Source organism: Nasonia vitripennis, chromosome 4, assembly GCF_009193385.2.
Source record: "Nasonia vitripennis strain AsymCx chromosome 4, Nvit_psr_1.1, whole genome shotgun sequence".
NCBI lineage: Eukaryota > Metazoa > Arthropoda > Insecta > Hymenoptera > Pteromalidae > Nasonia > Nasonia vitripennis.
The window spans coordinates 30,409,695-30,429,648 of record NC_045760.1 but is presented as its reverse complement, the minus strand read 5'-3'; the positions used below and the strand labels follow the sequence as shown (position 1 = coordinate 30,429,648).

Here is a 19,954-nt window from a genome sequence, read left to right as displayed (position 1 = left end):
TACAAGATCCGCCGCCTCGTTAAATGGAATCGTCGGCGTTTCGACCCTTGTTCAGTATTCATTGGGTTGAATTTTCGCTTTTATATCCCAAATTAATACACCATTACCGCAGCTAATTGTTAATATCGTTTCAGGACTTTGTGTACTTCGAGGAGCAGTCTAACATGAAACGCCTGAGCAAACCCATCTAACAAAACAACACAAGCCAAATATTATAAGAGCGACAGCAGTAGCTAGTCGATGTACTACGTCCCTCTATAGTTTTAAGCTTTAAATGTTCTTCCTTTCTTAACGTGTTTTCTCGTTGAACAGATCGCATTTATGTATAATGTAGTCTCGTTTTTATACTCACCTGCCAGTCGCATTGTTTACTATTGTATTTTGTTCTGGTGATCGCTCACTAAGACAATAAGACTGTCCTAATGTTTTTCTTTCTTAGATTAATTATTATAAACATACTGTTATTGTTGTGCAGAAACGAGTTTAGTCGTCGTTTCGCTATTATCTACATGTATATTGTAAAATGTAGTAAGTACGTGTTATGAAGAATGTAAAATTTTACGCGTCGTTTTAATACATCTAAAGTTTATGACGAATGTTCGATCACTGCGTTACAAGATAATTTATTACAGCAATAATAAATTATGTTTTTACTATTAAGAATCTCAAAAGTTTGATAATCAAATATAATATGCTAACGAGTATTTTTATTTCCAAGTGTGCGAGGGATAGATAATAGAACGCCATGAAATTTAAGGTGTACGTCTTTTATTCGTGTTCTAATCTTGTATTTTCAATACATCTGGCCTTCTTTGGATAGATAATCAAACACTGCACAGCGTTTCGCACGCGCGCACTTCATTCGTCCGGTTTGCAAAAATTCCTCGATCACAATTTTTTTTGGATTTTCGCTCAGTCGATAAAAAAGATCGAACACGTAGCTTGAATAAAGACAATAAGCGTTTTTCTCAAAGTAATCAAATACGTTTTTATCCAACCATAAGGACAATTCTTCGGAATAAAAGTTTCTTTTAAACATTCATAATGTTGTGTGAAGTATTTTTCTTCGACATAATCGCCATTCATATCCATCCGGACTAGTAGTTCTCATTCGTTTCCGATCGCAAGCACTACCATTTTTTTAAAATCAATCTTTAATGATCGGAAAGAAACTTACAGCAGCGCCAGGTGTGCTTTTGCTTTTATAATCTAAAATACAATGTTTGTTTTTTTTCACATTTTTTTTTTAATTAGTTTTTTTCATTTAAAGCGCTTCGCTCCAACGAAACGATCACAATAAAACGTCTGACAGCACGAGTGACTATACGCGTCGCCATTTTAAACAATATTCCAGCGCACAAATACAAATGTATAATGAGTAAATAAACGAGTAGTAGAATAATAATACGAACGAAACCAAGTAAAAAGTAAAAGCGGAGAGCGAGTTTATTTTTATTACGAATACCGAGTATCCGTGAATCTCTAAGTTCTTGAATCTCTAGATGACCTAGTGTTTGTCACTCTACCTACTCATGCTCTGTACGTTATTTATTATTTATCATTTGAAATGAGTAGAACGCAAAAATCAAGCGGTAGCACAGGAGTGTTTCTCCGTGCAACGGTAATACAAAAGAAAGGGGAGGAGGAAAAAAAGAAACCGAGTAAATACTGCAAAATCACAACATACAATCGTATAGTACAAGCTGCTCGCGGTATCCTGTTTTTTCTCCTTTGGTTATTTTTTTTTAATCGTTTTCTTTTTATCTAACGCCTCCCATCCACGTTTCTCCGGACATTTATAATAATAGTAATACATCTCACGTAATACACGTTCATTAATGAAAATATAAGGAACTCATCGAACTTTTTTTTCATCTCAACCGTCGCGTTCGCTCTTGTTCCAGGCAGAATTGGACACAACGCTCGATTTGATAGTTCGTCCGGCTCGCAACAAAAGTCTCAAGCGTTTTTGTATCTCTTTGTTTCAATGTTGTTACCCGAGTGACAATACAATATATAACAATCAACAATACTTCGTAAGTTACTCCAACGAACGTTTCCACGGGGAAAACGCTCGCGAAGATTCGACAAAAATGCGCAACATAAAATATATCGTATGCATATCATATAATATACGTTAGCAAATTACTATCAATCGTTTCGCACGTTGTTAAATAGGAGTTTTCTTCGCGTTGTCAATTCCACCCTCTTGACTCGCGCCGTTGTTCTCGTTATCCACGTTTGCTTAACATGCGTGTAGGTATCTTGTTGTTTTCTTATTACTTTTGTTGTTGACTTTTGGTGTATACCAGGTGGGAGAAAAATAGGACGGGGTAGGAGGATGATTGGAGAGAGAGAATTTCTCGCAGCTCCTAGAAGGGTGAAAACCTGCAAAATTAAAAAACATTTAGTAATGCATTGTTGTACTACGCGTTCAAAGTTCTCGACTAGATGACACATACCCTTTAAAGCTCTTTCTCGATCTTGATGAGCTCGGCAATGCCATCGTGCATCTCCTTGACGGCCTGGTACTCGGTGAGTCCCAGACGTCTCTTGTTGGAGATGTCGTAGATGCCACCCTCGGCCTCGGTGTGCTCACCGCGGGTTCCACGGACCTGGAAAACGAAATTCATAGTTAGCGATTGAAAAATGTTATGGCTGACTAATCGCAATAAAGGATCGACCGTGAATATGAAAAAAAGTTTTATACGTTTATTTCTGAGTAATCGATCGTGAACAACAAATCATAATCGTAGCGCAATAAAACTTTCTCGATTCGATATTTTTTCTTACCTGGAGGTTGAATTTGGAAGCGACCTCCTCGAGCTTCTCCTTGTTAGCGGCCAGCTTGGGAACCTTGATGTGCACGGAGGCACGAACGGTGGTACCCAAGTTCGTCGGGCAGAAGGTCAGGAAACCGAAGCGGTCGTGGTGGGAGAAGGGAATCCTCTTCTCGATGTCATTGACGGCTGTCACCAGGCGACGGTAGACCTAATCGAAACATCAATATCATTAAGTCGCTCAATCACCTTTTGATGTAAACAAAAATTGCGCGCCTCCTCACCTGTCCAAGATCACCACCCTGCTGCATGGAGATGATACGGAGATGGTCCTCCTCGTTGCACCAGACAAGGAAGGTCTTGTCGTCGTTGTGGAAGATACCACGTCCGGTGGGCCAGAATCGGCAGGCGTTGGCAGCCTGGAGGAAACGGTCACCCTCCTTGAAGAGGAAGTGATCGTCGATGAGCTTCTGCTGGACCTCCTTGCTCATGCCGGTGAGCGGGTAGAAGGTACCCTTGAGCTCTCCCTCGAGGCCGGACAGAGTGCTCGAGACCTTCTCCTCCATCTCCTTGTACTGGGCCTCGGTCAGGCAGGGGTTGAAGGGGTAGCCCTCCATCGAGCGACCGCACCTCACACGCGTGGACACGATGAACTCGCCCTGTAATATTTATAAAATTTATCATTGAATTATACAACGCCGTCGTAAACACACACTTTCGAACTAATCCAGAACGCGCAGCGATAAAAACATTTACAATAGTCAATCGTCCGAGACGGAGTAAAAAGCCTCAATCTTTCGCAACGAGGCCTGCTTTTTTCGCCTCGAGTTTCCGTTCCCGCGGCTCCAATCTAACCTCCCGGCTAAGTCAAGTGGATAATGCGCGGACTAATCGCCTCTCGCATTAAAGCCATTCACAAGTTTCCTTCTCCACTTCCAATTGGAGAAACGCGCGCTCGAGAAAAAAAGACCAAGAGAGAGAGAGAGAGAATCGACTCACGGTCGGGTCAAGATTTCCCAGAGTGTCGACATCGCCGAAGTCCTTGGGCGGGTGTTTGTCGGTCTTCTTGAATCCGCCGTGGTAGTCGTCGATGATGGGGTCGAAGAGGTCGGCGAAGACGGTGTAGGACTCGGCGTCAGGAGCGTAGATGCCTACGCCGGAGTCGAGGTTCTCGACACCGGACTGGATGACATCGAGGAGGGTCGAGCCGAAGGAGGTCTTCTTGGTCTTGAGGGCGTCGAAGATCTCCTTGGTCAGGTGCTTCTTCAGCAGGGACTTGCTGTCGGAGGTGGAGAGCTTGGTGAAGCCGGCCTCCAACTTGTCCAGCACTGCCTGGTCAACCATTCCGCCTTTTTTACTGAAAGCAGAAAATAATTCCTCGTTAATATCTCGATCTATAATTCAGTGGACACGTTTTATAGATTTAAAAGTTAATCGCATGGATGAATTCGATTTCAATTTTAAATTCGTATTCTCCCAAGTGCAACGAGACTCGATAAAAGGAAGACAAGAAGAAGATTTGCGTCACGGCCTACGCGATTTCCTGCCTGCCCGAATAAGGTGTCTCTCTCCGCTCTCGGCTCTTATGTGCGCGTTTATGCACGTCCGAGTCGACTCGACTGTCTATACAGTAATGTATGCACGGAGAACCTGAATATAGGACTTTTTTCGCGGCCGATTTCTGCGATTCGAAGCTGATCCTTCGTTTTTGCATCGGAGAAAAGCACGTTTAACGGGATCGAACTATAAAACCCCTAATCGATTCCTCACTCCCCCGATACTTTCCAAACTTTTCCCGCACAATGCCCAGAGCAAAGTGCCATAGTCGCGCATCGACGCCCCCGGTAATGCACGTGTGCGCTTTCGAATTCACCGCGACGCTGTATAGAGTGCGGAAAACGCCGGCGGAAGCTGGGCGAAGAATTCATGAGGCGAAAATGCGTTATGTATATACATATACTTTGTGTAAACGCGGGAGATTTTTTCGCAATCAGCGCCGCTGAATTATTCAGCGTCTCGAGATAAAGGTGGGATTTTGAGGTTAGGAATTTTCTGGATATGTAGATTTTATAAACGAAGTCGATGTAAAGAAGTGAATGTAAAGAAAGTCGCGAGTTTATACCTTGGAACATCGATCGTCAAGGTGTGGAGGAGCGCATTATACTTTAATTTGTCATCGATTTCGATGAATGTTTAAAAGCGTCTGCGTAAGACAGTTTCCTTGTTTTTCGAGGAACTCCGCGAGTTTGAAAGTTTCTAAAGTTAAGGAAGATTGTGGCTATTACAGAGATTGCATCTAACTCTCTGGCTGTGAAAGCAGCTTTTGTTTCGGAGAAATTTGCTCGACGGAACTTTCGGTTCCGCTGGGACGAGCTACTTGAACCTGTTTTACCGACGGAAGCACTCGCTCTAATTAGCGTATTAAGGATGAAATTTCGCTCTAAATTTTACATCCTCATCAGGCTCCGTCGGTAAATAAGACCCATCCATCCACTCGTTCTCCTCATAATCGCGCTCGCATGACAAGACGGACGCGTTTAAACCTTACACAACTCCACCCTCCCTATCTCTCAAGGTTTATTGGTGCAGCTTTTGTCTCTAAGGCGTTATATTACTTTATTATGCGTAGGCACACACGACACGACATGCAGCAGCGGCAGCAGCATCGCAGATAAGATAACGCCGAGGGGATCACTCGTCGAGTGTCGTCGTCGCTGCTCTCGAGTGGAATCTTGAAATTTTAAATAAAAAGCTTGGACACGGCAGCGTTGTACCCTGCAGCGTATCTCTCATCTCTCTCACACACTCGACTCGCGCGCCCTCTACTCCACCCCCTTTTCTGCTGCATCGCGCGAGTCGAGAGTACGATGCTGTTGGACCCGATTAAAGGAGACGACTACTACTACTACTACTACTACTATACTACTACGATTTGGACGATGAGGAAGCGGCGACGCGACTGTTTAAAAATTACCATATCGCATTGACCATATGACACCCGAGTTTCAGCAAATTACGAGCTTTTTTTTTCAGGAATCGGTAGCAGTCCCCTCTGTGCATGAAAGTGCGAGGTGAACATATGATGCTTTCTCACAGAGGCACGAGCGCGCATAAGCACAGTTGGAAAGTCCTCGAGGACAAGTCACACACCGGAGCCGATTTGACCGAATCGTGTAAATTTCCATCGGATTTTCAAAACACTGTTATTGTCGGAAGGACTCGATCGATTCCGTAAAAATTCAGCCACTCGCTTTTCCGCGAAGCGATCCATCTGAACAGGTCCAGAAAATCGAGGCGCCTTCCAACTGTGCAAACATCGTCGCAATCTTTCTCTCTCTCACACACACACACACACACACACGCACACGTAAAGAAGAAGACACATATAGAGAGGAAAATAGGAAGTTACGTACTCGTCGCTCGAAGCGGTATCCTTGGATGTGCATCCGCCCATTTTACTTCTCTTACAATCGAAGCTTACAAAGTGTGTATATATATATATATATCAAAGTCACTCTTTCTCGCACACACTGGCGCGGCGTTTATTGAAATAGTAAACTGGTCGTTTTTGGTATAAGAAAAAAATCACAGCGAGGAAGACGCGGCAGAGTAATAATCAGCGAGTACAAGCGATAGCAACGCGTCGTTCTCCCTCGCAGTTTCCCGATCCATGCGCTGTGTGCCAGCGTCTCTCTTGCCGGCGAAAGGGGTGTGGTTGCGCGCGCCCGGCTCGCCCTGCCAGTTATATACTACTGCTGTCTTCTTCTATCTTTCTTACTCTCCCACACGCACACTTGTAGATGTATCTCTATGTGGCGTGTAATATTACGAGCTTATACGCTAATCGTGTACTTTCCTTCGTTTGTCCGTTTGTCCGTGTGTGTGTGTGTGTGTGTGTGTGTCCGTCCGTCCGTCCGTCCGTGTGCAACTTAAGCTACGGTTTTTAGTTTGTCAGTCTCACGATGATTGTTTCTTTTTTGTGCGCGGCCGCCTCGATTACCCTTTATACATCTATATCCGTATGTAAATAAAGTATACAAGCTTCTAGTCAAATAAATTTACAGTCGGGGTGCGTGCGTCGTCCGTCGCGTTCTCTCGCGCTCGAAAAAAGTGTCGTAAGTGAGGGCTGTTTGTGGATTCGCGAGAAAAAAATTGCTATACCAGAGTTTAAAAGCCGGACACGTAGAGAGAGAGAGAGAGAGAGAGGGAGAGAGAGAGAGAGCGTGCGGCTGATGGCGCGACCCGAACGCTACAGTCTCTACGCTATCACTAAGTGCAGCGTGCGCCGCGAGGTGTGTGTAGAGCCGCCCGTCGACGTCGCTGCTGCGCGCGGCGCTATGGAGAAAGAGAGAGAGAGACACTGCGTGGGGGAGAGAGCTGCGAGTGCGGGAGAGAGAGTAGGGTGAAAAATTAAGAAACGTAATTAAACGGGGATGGCTGTTTTTTTTATTAATTTCGCTCTTCTTCCCCGGACGACTTTTCGAAAAAAAAATAGCGGCGATGAGAGAGAGAGAGAGAGAACAGCGCTTAATAGATAATAAAGGGGATAGTGGCTTGATCCCGAGGAAGCAATAGTGCGGGATAAAAGGCAGCTCGTAAACGGGACCTGTAGGATTTCAGGGAGAGACATTCTCGGCGGCATCGCTGATTCTGCTGCTGGCGTCCCGGTACAGGGTGGGGCCACAGGAGCAGCAGCCGAACGGCGGGGGGGGGGGGAGGGGGTGTATATACGTGGGATGATTCCCGCCGCCGGTCGATATTACGCACCGGAGAGAGCCGGCCGGCGCACGCACGCGCGGATGTAGCCAGCAGCAGCAGCAACACACCCGGTAATGCACTTTTTCCATGAGACAGAGAGAGAGAGAGAGAGAGAGAGAGAGAGAGAGAGAGAGAAAGAGAGACTTGGGATGTAATTATGGCCGATGAGATTTTGGAAATGCTGCGAGTTTTTTGCGGATATTTTTTCTGAGGCTGTGAAGGGACGTTGAATGAAAATACATCCCGAGATTAAAAGTTTGAGGTAGTCGTGCTCCGAGTTAACGAAATTTGAAATTTGACTCGATTTGTCGGAGAAGGTACGAATTATCAAAAGTGGCACTCCTTTACCCTGGATTAGTAAATCATTTCGAGTTGCGTTGGCTTTATGTTCGTTAATTAATTTACTGTATAGTTGGAGGAGGACTTAATGAAATTAAAATTTGACCCGAGCCATTACTTCTACATGACAAAGACTGAGTGGGTCGATAAATATGACAGTTGAAGCTCGAACTGACTGCAATTTTTACGGGAAAATGATTAAAAAAAAAACGAACTTGAGCAACTTCCTAATATAATCGCTTCAGAGGAATTTTAATTTTTAAACGAACCTACTGAAAAATTCAATAGATGTAAATAGCGAAATTTTAAAAGCCGCAACGCTGAATTCTCGTTAATAATTCAATATTCACAAACAACCGAGTAAACCTTTGAATATTTCAACAACGAAAAACATTACAACAATCGATAAAACATACTAATTCCACTGTTCGCGAAGCTTCCAAAAGCAGGACCCAAGTAAACTCTTTGTGTACACGTGTATAGCATACGCTTATAGCATTTATAGTCTTATAGTTAGATCTAGCTTAAGCATTCCACAACTCATGAAATATTCGAAATCGTCCAAGCTATAAGGTCGGATTGCCTTATTAATAGCTCTCCGTGCAGTACTCGAGGCGTCGGGGGCATGAATTAATCGGCGCTTGTCTTTCTCGAAAACATTTAACAACCAACCATAACAGGGCTATACCTTGGTGCGGTGTACGAGTACAAGCGTCGTTCGATTGCAAACATAAACAAGGAAGAACGCCGTTGGCTAATTACTCAGCGCGGCCGAGGATTTAATTAAAACGACGACGACGAGGAGGAGGATGAATCTACATTTCGCAGCCGAGATGTCACCTCCTATACTCTCTTTGCGCGTCACGCTTATTTGCCTCTCAGCATTGAGCTTTGTTTTCTTAATTGTGCCTAGTTTCTCCTTCTCTATCTCTCTTTCATTATTTTCTTTAATAGACTTTTATGTATTGTTCTCGAGCTTTCCTTTGTTCGCACATTATTTTCCTTTCTACGCTCCGGCGGCGGCTCGCACTTTATCGGCCGACTTTCTTTACACCTTTTGTAACGATTTTTTATCTCCTCCATTCGCACAGTTTTATTTAGTCGTGGTTTTTTTTTTAAATAATTATTTCACCGACCGATCCCATCAATTATACAAATTTTCTGAAGCACGAGCTGCTACTGCGCCCACTCGACGACGACGACGACGACGACGACACAATCGGGCCTCGAGTGCAGAGAGGAGAAAACGTGCCGGCGGATCGTTTTCTCGTTTCCGAGGCACTTCGACCACAGGCTGTGCAGAAAGAAGAAGAAGAAGGCAAGTGGGGAGGAGGTCGGAATTAAGAGGCCACTCTTGCGAGTGGAGCTGCTGCTTTAATTCTCACGGATACGTACACTTGTTTAGCCTGTGTATAGTCGAGAGAGCCAGAGTAGGATGCTTTTATTTTCGGGAGATTCAATTTTCAACAAGCTCGAAAGTCTATGAAGATGACATTTTCCATTGAGAAATTCAGACTGTTTGCTCTCCATACAGTCTTATCGTTTTTACTCTTCGCTGATACATCGGTCGGATTGATTTAATGAGTTAATTTAGACGTTCGTTTCGTCGTCTTTTTACAACTGTGTAAATACACACGTGGATTCGTATTCCGTCGCTTCCGCAATAAAAGCTTATGTAATTCGAGAGACGAAATTTCTCCTCGTCGTCGTTGTCATCAAGAAATTCCAGAAAATTTCTCCCATCCTAATCCCGATGAAAGCCTGAATATTTCAGACTCGAAAATGCCATACGCATTTCACGCATAGACGCCAAGAATAGGTTAAGAAAAGAAGTGAAGCCGCAGCACGTGTACACTGTCTTTCTCTCTTACTCTATTTCTCTTTTGTCGAAAAGACCTCAAAAGGTTCCCTCCGGCGACGCGAATTTTTCATGAAAACTTGCTCAGTTCCAGGCGACGCCGGAAACGAGAAAGACGGAAAATACGACGGGGGCTTATAACATAGAGAGCGAGAGAGAAGCTTTTGTGCGGCTGCGAAAGATAAGTCCTTGGAAATTCGCCGGGAGCAGCCACCCTCTAGCGTTATAGCGGTGGCTGCTGCGGCCGCTACCGCCGTCTCTGTGAGAGAAATAAAGGGTCGTGTTTGTCGCGAGGAAACAGCCGCTGGAAAGTCGATTGTTAATTAAAGCAATAGCGCGACGCGACGCCGTGTTGTTTGATTAGACTTTAAATTATCTCAGTATAATTACTGACGCCAGAGATAAATAATTCCGTAGGAGATCCGATTTACTAAGAAGTCACGCGAGGAATCTGCTTTACCGACTGTCGATACACTTGTTTTAGACCCCCTTATGAGCGACCTAAGGAAACTTCGTATCTCGACTATAAAACGACGCTATAAAATGGATAGTCGCGCGAGTTTATTGCCCAGAGATAGATACGATCCAAGAAACGAGAACGCAAAAACTTTGATTTCGATTGCAGGCCTATCTGGCACAAGTCTTAAATCAGAGAAAAGAATGCGACGAGGTAAGAGGATACGTTGAGTCACCTGTGTCTTTATTGTGTCTCGTGTTCACTGTTATCGCGATACCGGAGGATCGTAGGCTATCTCGATAAGCCTCAAGTAAAGTGATATGCTAAACAAGACCCGCAACCAAATTACTGGAGAAAAATGAAGTTCCTTATATTTTTACACGCTACAAGTTGAACACAAATATTTAACATACAACAATTCAATCAGTATAAAATTCAACCAAAAAGGGTAACACTTGCATAACGTCTAGGGTGTGTCCTCTTAAAACTGACGCAACCAGCATCAAATAGAGACGAAAAGCATGCATTATTAGGGGTATTACGACTCGGTCGGTAAGAAAAATGAATAATGCATGGGAGTATCTGTACCTAAACGAGCTAAACGACGAGTAGTAGTAGTACTGGCGGCTACTGCTGATTCCACTCTCCGGACATCTCGTGAACTGCGGGAGGAGAAATCGAGAGCGCAGAAGGAGGATGATTCGGCATGCAGTCATTGACCCATGGATAGAGGGGAGACCCCGACGACGACGATCCTTTTACAAATGCAACGGAATCGATATAGGCTCGCACTTCGGGTGACTAATCGCTGCCGATGAGACTGAACATTCCTTTCGGTTATGAATCATATATGCGGCTAGATCTTACATGACTTAATACTGAATAAATAATAGCAATAACGTGCAGAAATAGTAATATCGTTTATCGAAACTCGAAGGAATGCGATAGTTTGTTATAGAAACCCGACGTGCTAATATTTACAATAGAACGAGCGAAAATACAAGGATGGTGCCGGTTAAACACGGAAAACTCGGTGCTCGCGCTCATCCTTCACTCGTGCGATAAAATTAGAAAATACGCTTAGCTCCGAGCTGAAAATAATTCCGTTTGCTTTGCCGCGAGAGCTGCGCTTTTAATGGCATGTACAAGCGCTCTACCTTATCATCATTTTATTCGCGCAATCTACTTCAGTAATAGATCTTCTAAAGCTGCTGCTGTTGCTTCAAAGCCATCGACGCTTATTGAGAAACGCGAATAAAATCTGCTTTCTAAAATTAACAAGTTAAACTTAAATTAAGTTGATTGATACGATGCAATTTCGAAATTTAATAATATCAGTGCGTCGGTAACACAGAACAATTGCGAATCTCCGTCGCAGAATCCTAACGTACCATCGAGCGAAAATCCTTCAAATTTCAAAAATATATTCTTTGATGTGTAATCCATCTCGTCTGAGCTCAGCTTTGCATCGTAAATCCTACACCCGCCGTTGGATCAAACACAGAAGCATCAGCGGAATTAAAAAGTCGCAGCAGTTAACGAGACTCCAGCTGACTAACATCAAATCGCAGCTCGATCGAGGATCTTATCTCATGCGACTTGTGCAACTCCAAGGCCGCTTCGTCAATCTGTACACGTTTAATTCTTCATCGCCCGAAATTCGCTTATCGCGACTTTATTGGGGGAAAAGACTGAAGTGCGACGTTCAATTCGCGAGCAATAAAAAATTCATCGCGCGGAATCTTCTCGATTCTTTCTTTGCACGTACTCGCGTCATGTGAGAGAGAAGGCGGCTATAAACACACGCGTGTGTGTTACGATTTTGCACATGTGCCGTCGTATGCGTTGATTGGAGGTTTTTTGATTGCCTCCAGATTAGCCTATCTCGAATTGATTTAATTGAAAAAAAAAACGATACATTGTAATAATGCAATGATTGGATAGTCAACAATACGCTTCTGTATAATCATTCGTGCGAATCTGACGCATTATCGATCGATTACAGTTCCACGAAGCCGACGCATCGATATCGTCGCGCAAAAAATCAGTCGACGCAAGAGCGTTAAGTTTTGCGACGGCTCTCTAAACATAAATTTCATTTTTGAGCGTCTGGACCTACTTTGTTATTTCGTCCTACTATTTCGGAACGCGAATTACAAAATCCGCTGTAACTTGCCAAAAATTCTGCGCCGAAATGATCATCGAAAACACAGTGTATTCGTACCGCCATCGCTATTAATAATCGCAAGATCTATAGGTGAAAATGAGAGAAAAAAACAGTCGCAACTGTCAACGAGAAAAAGAAACTCTAGAAGCCTGGCAATGGCAAACAAACGAAAATCTAGCGCCGGCATCCCCGGACCTCGACTATAGTTCTTGCGACAACAATGTGGGGCGCCGATGTCACACACGTGTGTACGAGTAGCTATAGGTACGACATTGCGAGGGGAAAAATTATGTCACGAATTGCGCCTCGATTGGCTCGCTGCCTTCCGACCGAGTTATGCGCTCTGGCGTTACACACTACTATATAGCGACTAAGGCACTTAATTGTTATGTACCACGTGTCCGATTGTGCAATTGCCAGTGTGTGCTGTACCAGGTACACGTGGCGGAGGTATACATCTTATTGATGCTGCGCTGTTCGAAAAAAAGGGACTTTAAATTAATAATTAATTTTGTTATAATATTCTATTGTCGCAGGAATTTCCCAACGAAAAGTTCACGCCACTGCTCTGACCTAAGAAGAATCCTGCTGTCCCTTGTTCAGCCATTGTACTACTCTTGAAAAGAGTGACAAACAATCTCGTAATAAAATGTGACAAAAAAAAATAGACGAGGCAATAGGCGTTCCGCTCTGCACTTGGAAAGTGTCGAGTAATTCTAAAACACTCGAGCTACTGCCGAAGGTCCATCGATTTTGCTTAAAACCAGCTGATTGCTCAATTTTTCACAGGTGCACACCCACATCATTAACGTCGACCCTCTTTTCGACTTTCCGCTACATGAAAAAAGTTCAGCCCGACAGCAGCCTTATCGCGCTCAGCAGCCCGTAAAATTTTACGAGGACAATTTTAAAAAAGCATACACGTCACACCTCGTGACTAATGGAGTGTGAGAGTTTGGGCGGCTTTCTTTTATCGTACTTACGCGTTCGAAAGCCATATTGCGTGATGGTACAGAGCTGAAAATTCGAATTGCCAGCAGCTATTGTTGAAACAGTGCGTTTGAGGCTTGATTAAGAGATTAGAAGTATTGATTTTCGAATGACGTTTCTTTGTATGATGTCAGTTGGTAACCCAGTTTTTTTAGGCCGGCTTGATTGCATAAGCTAATTTAGCTAATCAAGCTATTCATAAAACGTAATCTCACGCTCGAATTGCTTCCAAAAATGAAGAAGTGCCTTCTAATAAAAGATATAACTTGTGCAAACACTCTATAAATAGTTACAACTCGGCAAAAGAAATCACCAGATCAAACCTCCCCTGCGAAGCAGAACAAAAAATCCACAGCCGAAGCATACGCGCAGACGCGCGACATCATCGATTTTCCACCCACGCCGTCACTCCCTTTAGCCTAGACCTTACGCCACGTCGATAACTAAAGGGAACTGCCCACTTTTCCACCCGTCGGTGAAGGCGAAACCTCCAGCAAGCCTGCACCCATCGACCTGCACACGCGTGACCTAGAATCCCTCCTCCAAGGTCAAGGTCGCAGAACCGCGTTTCTGCTATTCATCAATTATTTTTTCCTTTCACTCGCTACCCTCTTCTCTCGGCACAAAGCCGCGGCTATACGAGCTTTCTACACAAGGGCCGACTGTGCTTCCCCCCTTAATCAAAAGTGGACTGCATGCGGGAGGGTTATTCGGATGAGAATTTGTTCTTTCTATTGTTCGAAAGGGGGGACGAGCAGCATGTTTTTGTGAGATTCGACGAGCGATCGAGTGTGTGATGGGTTTATGGACTGCGAAGAGGGGAATCATTGGTCGTTAGAGGAGTGTGTTCTCGAGAAGATAGAGTTTGAGCTTCAATATTTTAATTCTAGCGAACTACGTTTCAAATAGAACGAATTATCTTCGAGCAAGTCGGTCGCGTTTTACATTTCAATTGGGATGGGAGAGGATACCGCGCTGACGTTAATTGGCGCGTCCATTGATGGCACTTGAAAAATTCGATTTCTAGGAATCAATTAACTTCAGTTCTTGCTTTTATCGTCGTCAGGTCGAATGACTTTATCGAGTCCACTTTCACGAGTTTGCAGTAGTAAAATTGATGTGTTCAAATCGCTACGTTACTAATAGATTAAAAAATTACGACATACACTATTCAATCTTTGATCCAACTATGAAGATATCGCCAGTAACAAAAGGTGCGCTCGCTTTGAAGTTAAATTTACCCCAAGAGGCTAAAAATAAAAGGCCGGCTTTACAAACTGCATTGAAAGGAAATGAATGTCTTTCGACGTCTAGACGCGGGAAAAAAAGGCGTGAAATAATGGCTGGCAAAGTGCACGTGGTTGTGCAAACAAACGGTTCTATATACCGCAGCGGAGGAAAAGAAAAAGAAAAAGTGATATACGAACGCTCGTGTTTCATTGTGTGCTCAACGAGGTATCTGTCACAATTGTTTCTATTCTAAGAGTATCACGCACTTGTTCATCGTTAAAATTGTGTTTTACTTTTTTTTTTACAGAAATTAAAAAAAAAATCCAGGTTGTTTATGTTCTTCCTATCACCATAAAGCAAATTCCACAGAAATCCATTTTTAGAAAACAATGGTAAATCAAGCGCACAAGCAGCAGTGTACCACGATGCAAAATTGGCATATAAGCTCGAAGCAGCAGTGGGCATATAGAGGTCGTTAATCTCGCCGGGCTGCAGCAGCAGAGGTGAAGGCAATTACCGGACCGCCTCTAATTCCTACGTCTGCAGCAACGGCGCAGACCGACAATAAGAGCGACGAGCCTCCGACGCGCAATGGGGGCCCTAAAATAGAAGGCTAACGACTGATGCCGACGCGACGACTCTACGTACAGAGGGGACCTCTCTCTCTCTCTCTCTCTCTGTGATTTTCGAGATACAGCCTCTCACGCGGAGTTTCTATTTTCAAGGGGGTGCGATATCGCCACCGCAGCCGAGATATTTCGGGTGGAGAGCTTTTTTGAAGTCGAAGGTGTCCGAGAAGTCGAAGAACGGCTGGAGGTCACACGTACGCGACACCTCGTGTAGCTATTTCTGTTCCTTTCCAAATAAAATCATCGAAGCAAATATATGCGCATGTAATGGCGATAAATCAAGTAATTAGCAGAAAAGTCAGGAATGACGAACGGCCGCCTTTTAACGCGCACTTCTCCACGAGTCATCAATTTGCAGGAACGACTCGCTCGCGAAATTTGATTACGCAACAATGGCATCGTAAAATCGGAGCAGGAAACGGGCCGGGATACGACGATGAGCATTGTGCGGGCGCGCGTATATCCACGGACCCTCCCTTTTGCAATTGCAAAAATAGAAAGCGACGGATAGTAGGCTAATAAATATTTACTCGTCATCCAAGGTGGCAGAGCCGGTCTATTTATAGCTGCGTGGATTTATTCGATCTCAACCTTCATATCTCCTCCCTCTCTCCGTACTGCAGTTGGAAATTGTCCGAGTGTTTATTAATTAACCGCGAACACTAATTGCTGCTCTGGCAACCGATTAATTACTTTAAATCAACTTATTGTGCCAACATCACGATTCGAGCCTTGGCCGATGACCCCCGCTCGGAATCTCAGCCGCTAGAGGGCGCTTAGAGAACCTAACCTCGAAATCGAAAAAAATGCACGAAATTTCGCATTAAAAAATAAGTATTAAACGACGATTCACACGTGCATCAAAAAGAGAACTGCATACACCCGCGCATGGTATAACGACCGGCGCACGAGTGAGTCAGAGTGAGAGGCAGCGAGCTGAGCGAGACCGGCAACTATCAATTTCCGTTTTGAATTACCAAACGGTCTCTGGACAGAGACGCGTGCGCGAGCGCGCGAATCTCCGGTCGAGTCCGGCTATGTTAGGCTCGATCGAATTGTGCAACATGCGGGAGGAGGAAAAAAGAATCTACGTAACGGTAGATGCATACCGCCGGACGTTTTTCAAGTGCATCGTCGAGATGAAGACCGTGTAATAGCGATGACTTTCATGGTTCTTTGCACGGATTAAGTCTTGCGGTGCGGTTTTGCGCGTGTATAACCGTTCATCGAGGAGTATTTCGAGAATGGCTTTTTTGCGGACGATCGTGTTTTTCCGTTGGAAGTAGGTTCGCGATAGGGGAGCTCTAATGATTATTTTCACGAGCTTTATAGTGTATAGCTGAAAGCGGCCAGTCGATAACGCTGGAGTAGCGGCTTAAAGCTTCAAAATTTCAGTTTCTCTCTTCATTTGCTGTAACACAGCCGTTCGTCGAATGCTTTCAAACTGAAACACAATATTGAGCGATAACACGCGGAAGAACTTCAAGTTACGCCGAGTCAGCGCAAGCTCTCCCGGCGTAACAATCAATGTTGGCATTTGTTTTTTACAACTGGAATGAGCTCTCGTAAATTGGAACGACTGTACAGTGTGTAGAGCATAACGAGTCGACGGCTATATAGAAATCGACGCGAAAACTATTATCACGCTCATGATTCCGCTGCTCGTTTCAGGCGACTCGGAAACTCGACACAGTATCGATCAGAGAACGGAACGAGCTTTCGACTGTATAGTTGTGACTCGCTTTAAAATGGCTAAATGCATCTATCGTTGACGGGAACAACATTTCTAAACCAATAAATATTCCCGTAGCCCAGAACGACCCTAGTCTCAAAAGGCGTAATCAGCCATGAATAAGCCAAAGCACCGAAACTTAGCACATCAACCTCGTGTTAGACACAAGTTCGTTCCTCATCTCTCTTAGCAACAAATCAGACGCGCCTCCGATGCAGAGACGCTCCGCGACACCCCAGCGGTTCTCCCGACGAGTTACGTAACGTAGCTGCGCCCATTTCCACTGCAGCAGCGGCTGCGAGAATGAACCTTTCCTATAGCACTAATTTTGGAACTGGCGGTTATTGGCCTAATGAGCGATACCGGGATTACGAGCGTATCGCGTGATTACGAGCTTGGCTAATGGAATTTTCGTTTATTCGATGCTTGACGAAGTGGTTTTAAAACTGTTGCCGTGTACTATGACGTTAATTGAATCCCGAGCTGCTATCTACTAGACGAAAATAAAAAAAAATCGCCGTAAATTTTATCACGTCGATTATGAACGGCCTGCCGAGTTGCCGGTCACGAATGACTTGTAATTTTGTAGTCATCGTAGAAATAGTTTCGATTGGCCCGCTGCGCGCACAGTGTTGTGCACCAACGAAAATAAACGCCTAATAGTTGGAAACTCGCCCTTTTTCATTGACCGCTGTAATGATCCTTCGATAACTCGACGATATGAAAAAAACGGCTCACGTGAGGGTAGCTAAGTAAAGTGGAACATCGAGCATTGAATATTAAAGCCACCGATAATCTTCGTACAGTCGTCGGCATGCGACGCAAGAAGTTATAAGTAAGTCAAGAGCCAAGGGCTGTGCGTTCCGCTTAGCCAGTGGCAATTATAATTCGTCGCTATAGTTAGGGCTTGCTCTTGTTTCTTTTTTTCCGCGCAATGCCAAGTTTTTCAGGTTACGAGATTGCGAGTAACTTTCGCGGAATCGATGATCCTCGTTATCGAAGTCGCGAAGTTACGTGACGCGCACGGCGGTTTATTGCGTGTGTACATAATTAGCCGTAGCCTGACCAAGTTAAATCAAGCAGAAAAATCCATAATATTCCACATAATAGACTGTCTATTTTCGAAGCGTTCGGTTGTTTAATCGATTGGACAAACAAAGCTTTTGTTGCAGACGCTATCGGTTTTGCGCATATATAGTGCACGTGTTAACAAAATTGCCTCGACCGTGAGTACCAGGTATAACCAGATCCTTTTAACGTTTATTAAAAGACCGAGATTACAATGTAATTACACGCGGATCGATAAAAATGTTTAATATTTTATATACATCGTCAACACAGAGAGAGAGAGAGAGAGAGAGAGAGAGAGAGAGAGAGAGAGAGAGAGAAAGAGAGCCGCGCAATGATCGGCGGGGCGACGAGTAATTTTGGATCGAGCGAACGAGAGCGAAAAAGAAAATAGACGCGGGACACGCTAAAAACGACGGCCTTGTCCCTCCTGCGAGCGACTGTGTGCTGATGATGATGCTCTGCCCCACCGTCAATGTCAAACGACTTGCGGAGCTCGAGTTCTTATGTTTGATCCGGTGCGTTAGCCTCTCGACTTTTACGAGTGTCTGTTTTGACTCGTACCGAGAAGAATATCTTGCTGGATTTCGAATTCAGAAGTGAAAATCGTTAAGCGCCAGCAGATGCCCGTATCCGATGTATTTATTATCTCCGAGAGCCCCTCAATACGTGTTTAACCAGCGCGGCGCAGCTTGGAATGCGAATTAGTCATGTGATATAATCGAATGAGTCAGTGCGCGAGTTGCGCAATTTTTTAAGGCTCGTTTTTTGCGGATTCCGCGCAAGCCTCATAAAATTAATTAGCCCCCCTAATTGCGGATGCAGAAGAAAGCCTGGCAGCAGCAACAGCGGACTGTTACAATTTTAAAGCGGTTAAAACCGTCTGCTACCGAACGTTCTTTTTTTCAAATTGAATTATAACCGAAATCGTCGTTCCAGTTATGAAACTCGCGCGCGCGCGCAAAAAAAAAAAGAGTTTCTCTCACATGACGACCGAAGGAGTCCGCTCGTGACTCACTCGCGACTTTCCTAGATCCGACCTTGGAACGGAAACAATCGAGTCCCCGGTTTCTCTCCTATATACCGCTGCATCCAACTCTCGAAAAAAGATGGCGGTGAGGAATTCCGCGAGAAATTACATCGGTCGATTCGCAAATTCCCTCGACGCGTTGTATACAGGCAGTGTACTTAATCAACGGAAGATTAAACAGTCGCCGCGGACAATCAATAGCGCTACCTCTTCGTGAGTTAATATTCACCCCCCGGGAGAGAGCCAGAATTGGAACACGTTACAACACGGCGACGAGGCTCGAAGGGAGACTCGAGAGTACAGCTCTCAGAAAGGAAACAAGTGCACTCGCCGATTCGGCGAATTGTAGACGCGTCCAATCGATATACACACGTATACCGCTGTTCCGAGAACTGACTCGCACTTTTGAATCCCTCCTGGAAGGACCGTTACGCAGATCGAACGCGACGACCGGCACCACTGCGGGATAAACTGTGAGATACACGCGCGAGTTATAACCTGAAAAACCGCATGTCGGCACACACCGTTTTATAACCCTTGTGTGAACTCTGCACTCGACATCGCACACTGGAAATTCTCCCTAATCTAGCGTAAATCCTCCTCGGCAAAATCGAACAAGAGATACACTCGTAAAATTTGAAATTTAACTTGCATCGGCAATATGAAATTGTAAAAAGACACTCACCTTGGCACACGAGCGACGAGAGAACAAGAGAAGATTCCCGGTGAGGGGGATCGAGAAGAATAAGAAGAAGCCGGAACACACGTCGAGCGGATACGTGAGCCAGGAGCGAAGTGGCGCGAGTTGAGACGAACGACGGCGGCAGGCGGCGGTTACCTCCCCTCCATATTACTGCACACCGCCGCCGCCGCCGCCGCCGCCGCCGCTGCGCCTTTGGCTTCCCCCCCCTCCTCT

The 19,954-nt window shown here is 44.7% G+C and overlaps 2 protein-coding genes across 14 annotated transcripts in view; one reads left to right on the top strand and one right to left on the bottom strand.

Annotated features, from left to right (window-relative positions):
• LOC100122474 (phospholipid scramblase 1) overlaps window positions 1-1,078 on the top strand; it is a 15,563-nt gene extending 14,485 nt beyond the window's left edge. For 5 of the 10 annotated variants that reach the window (XM_031930543.2, XM_032599323.1, XM_032599324.1 and 2 more), the window contains one exon: window positions 135-1,078. In XM_031930543.2, the coding sequence (XP_031786403.1) occupies window positions 135-191 (57 nt within the window). In that variant the 3' untranslated portion in view covers window positions 192-1,078. The remainder of the gene's footprint in view (window positions 1-134) is intronic. The other 5 variants (XM_031930546.2, XM_031930544.2, XM_031930547.2 and 2 more) reach the window with 2 other exon arrangements.
• Window positions 752-19,954, bottom strand: LOC100114388 (arginine kinase). Of its 4 annotated transcripts, none has more exons than XM_032599320.1 (7): window positions 19,724-19,887; window positions 10,781-11,012; window positions 3,780-4,137; window positions 3,065-3,439; window positions 2,794-2,991; window positions 2,463-2,615; window positions 752-2,388 (listed from the first exon to the last, which is right to left on the bottom strand). In XM_032599320.1, the coding sequence occupies exons 2-6, from the start codon at window positions 10,906-10,908 to the stop codon at window positions 2,466-2,468; spliced, it is 1,209 nt and encodes a 402-aa protein (XP_032455211.1). In that variant the 5' UTR covers window positions 10,909-11,012; window positions 19,724-19,887; the 3' UTR covers window positions 752-2,388; window positions 2,463-2,465. The 4 variants fall into 4 exon arrangements, with proteins under 4 accessions (XP_032455211.1, XP_032455210.1, XP_032455212.1 ...); XM_032599319.1 differs by having other exon boundaries at window positions 10,781-10,947; XM_032599321.1 differs by lacking the exons at window positions 10,781-11,012; window positions 19,724-19,887 and adding exons at window positions 6,194-6,515; window positions 6,942-7,046.

Bases quoted from the DNA above. Each gene is read 5' to 3' on its own strand.
- LOC100114388 (XM_032599320.1), bottom strand. From the start codon at position 10,908: ATGACTGCATGCCGAATCATCCTCCTTCTGCGCTCTCGATTTCTCCTC. The intron at 3,440-3,779 runs GTGAGTCGATTC...TAAATATTACAG, and splicing joins TGGGAAATCTTGACCCGACC to GGCGAGTTCATCGTGTCCAC. The intron at 2,616-2,793 runs GTAAGAAAAAAT...TTCGTTTTCCAG, and splicing joins CTTCCAAATTCAACCTCCAG to GTCCGTGGAACCCGCGGTGA.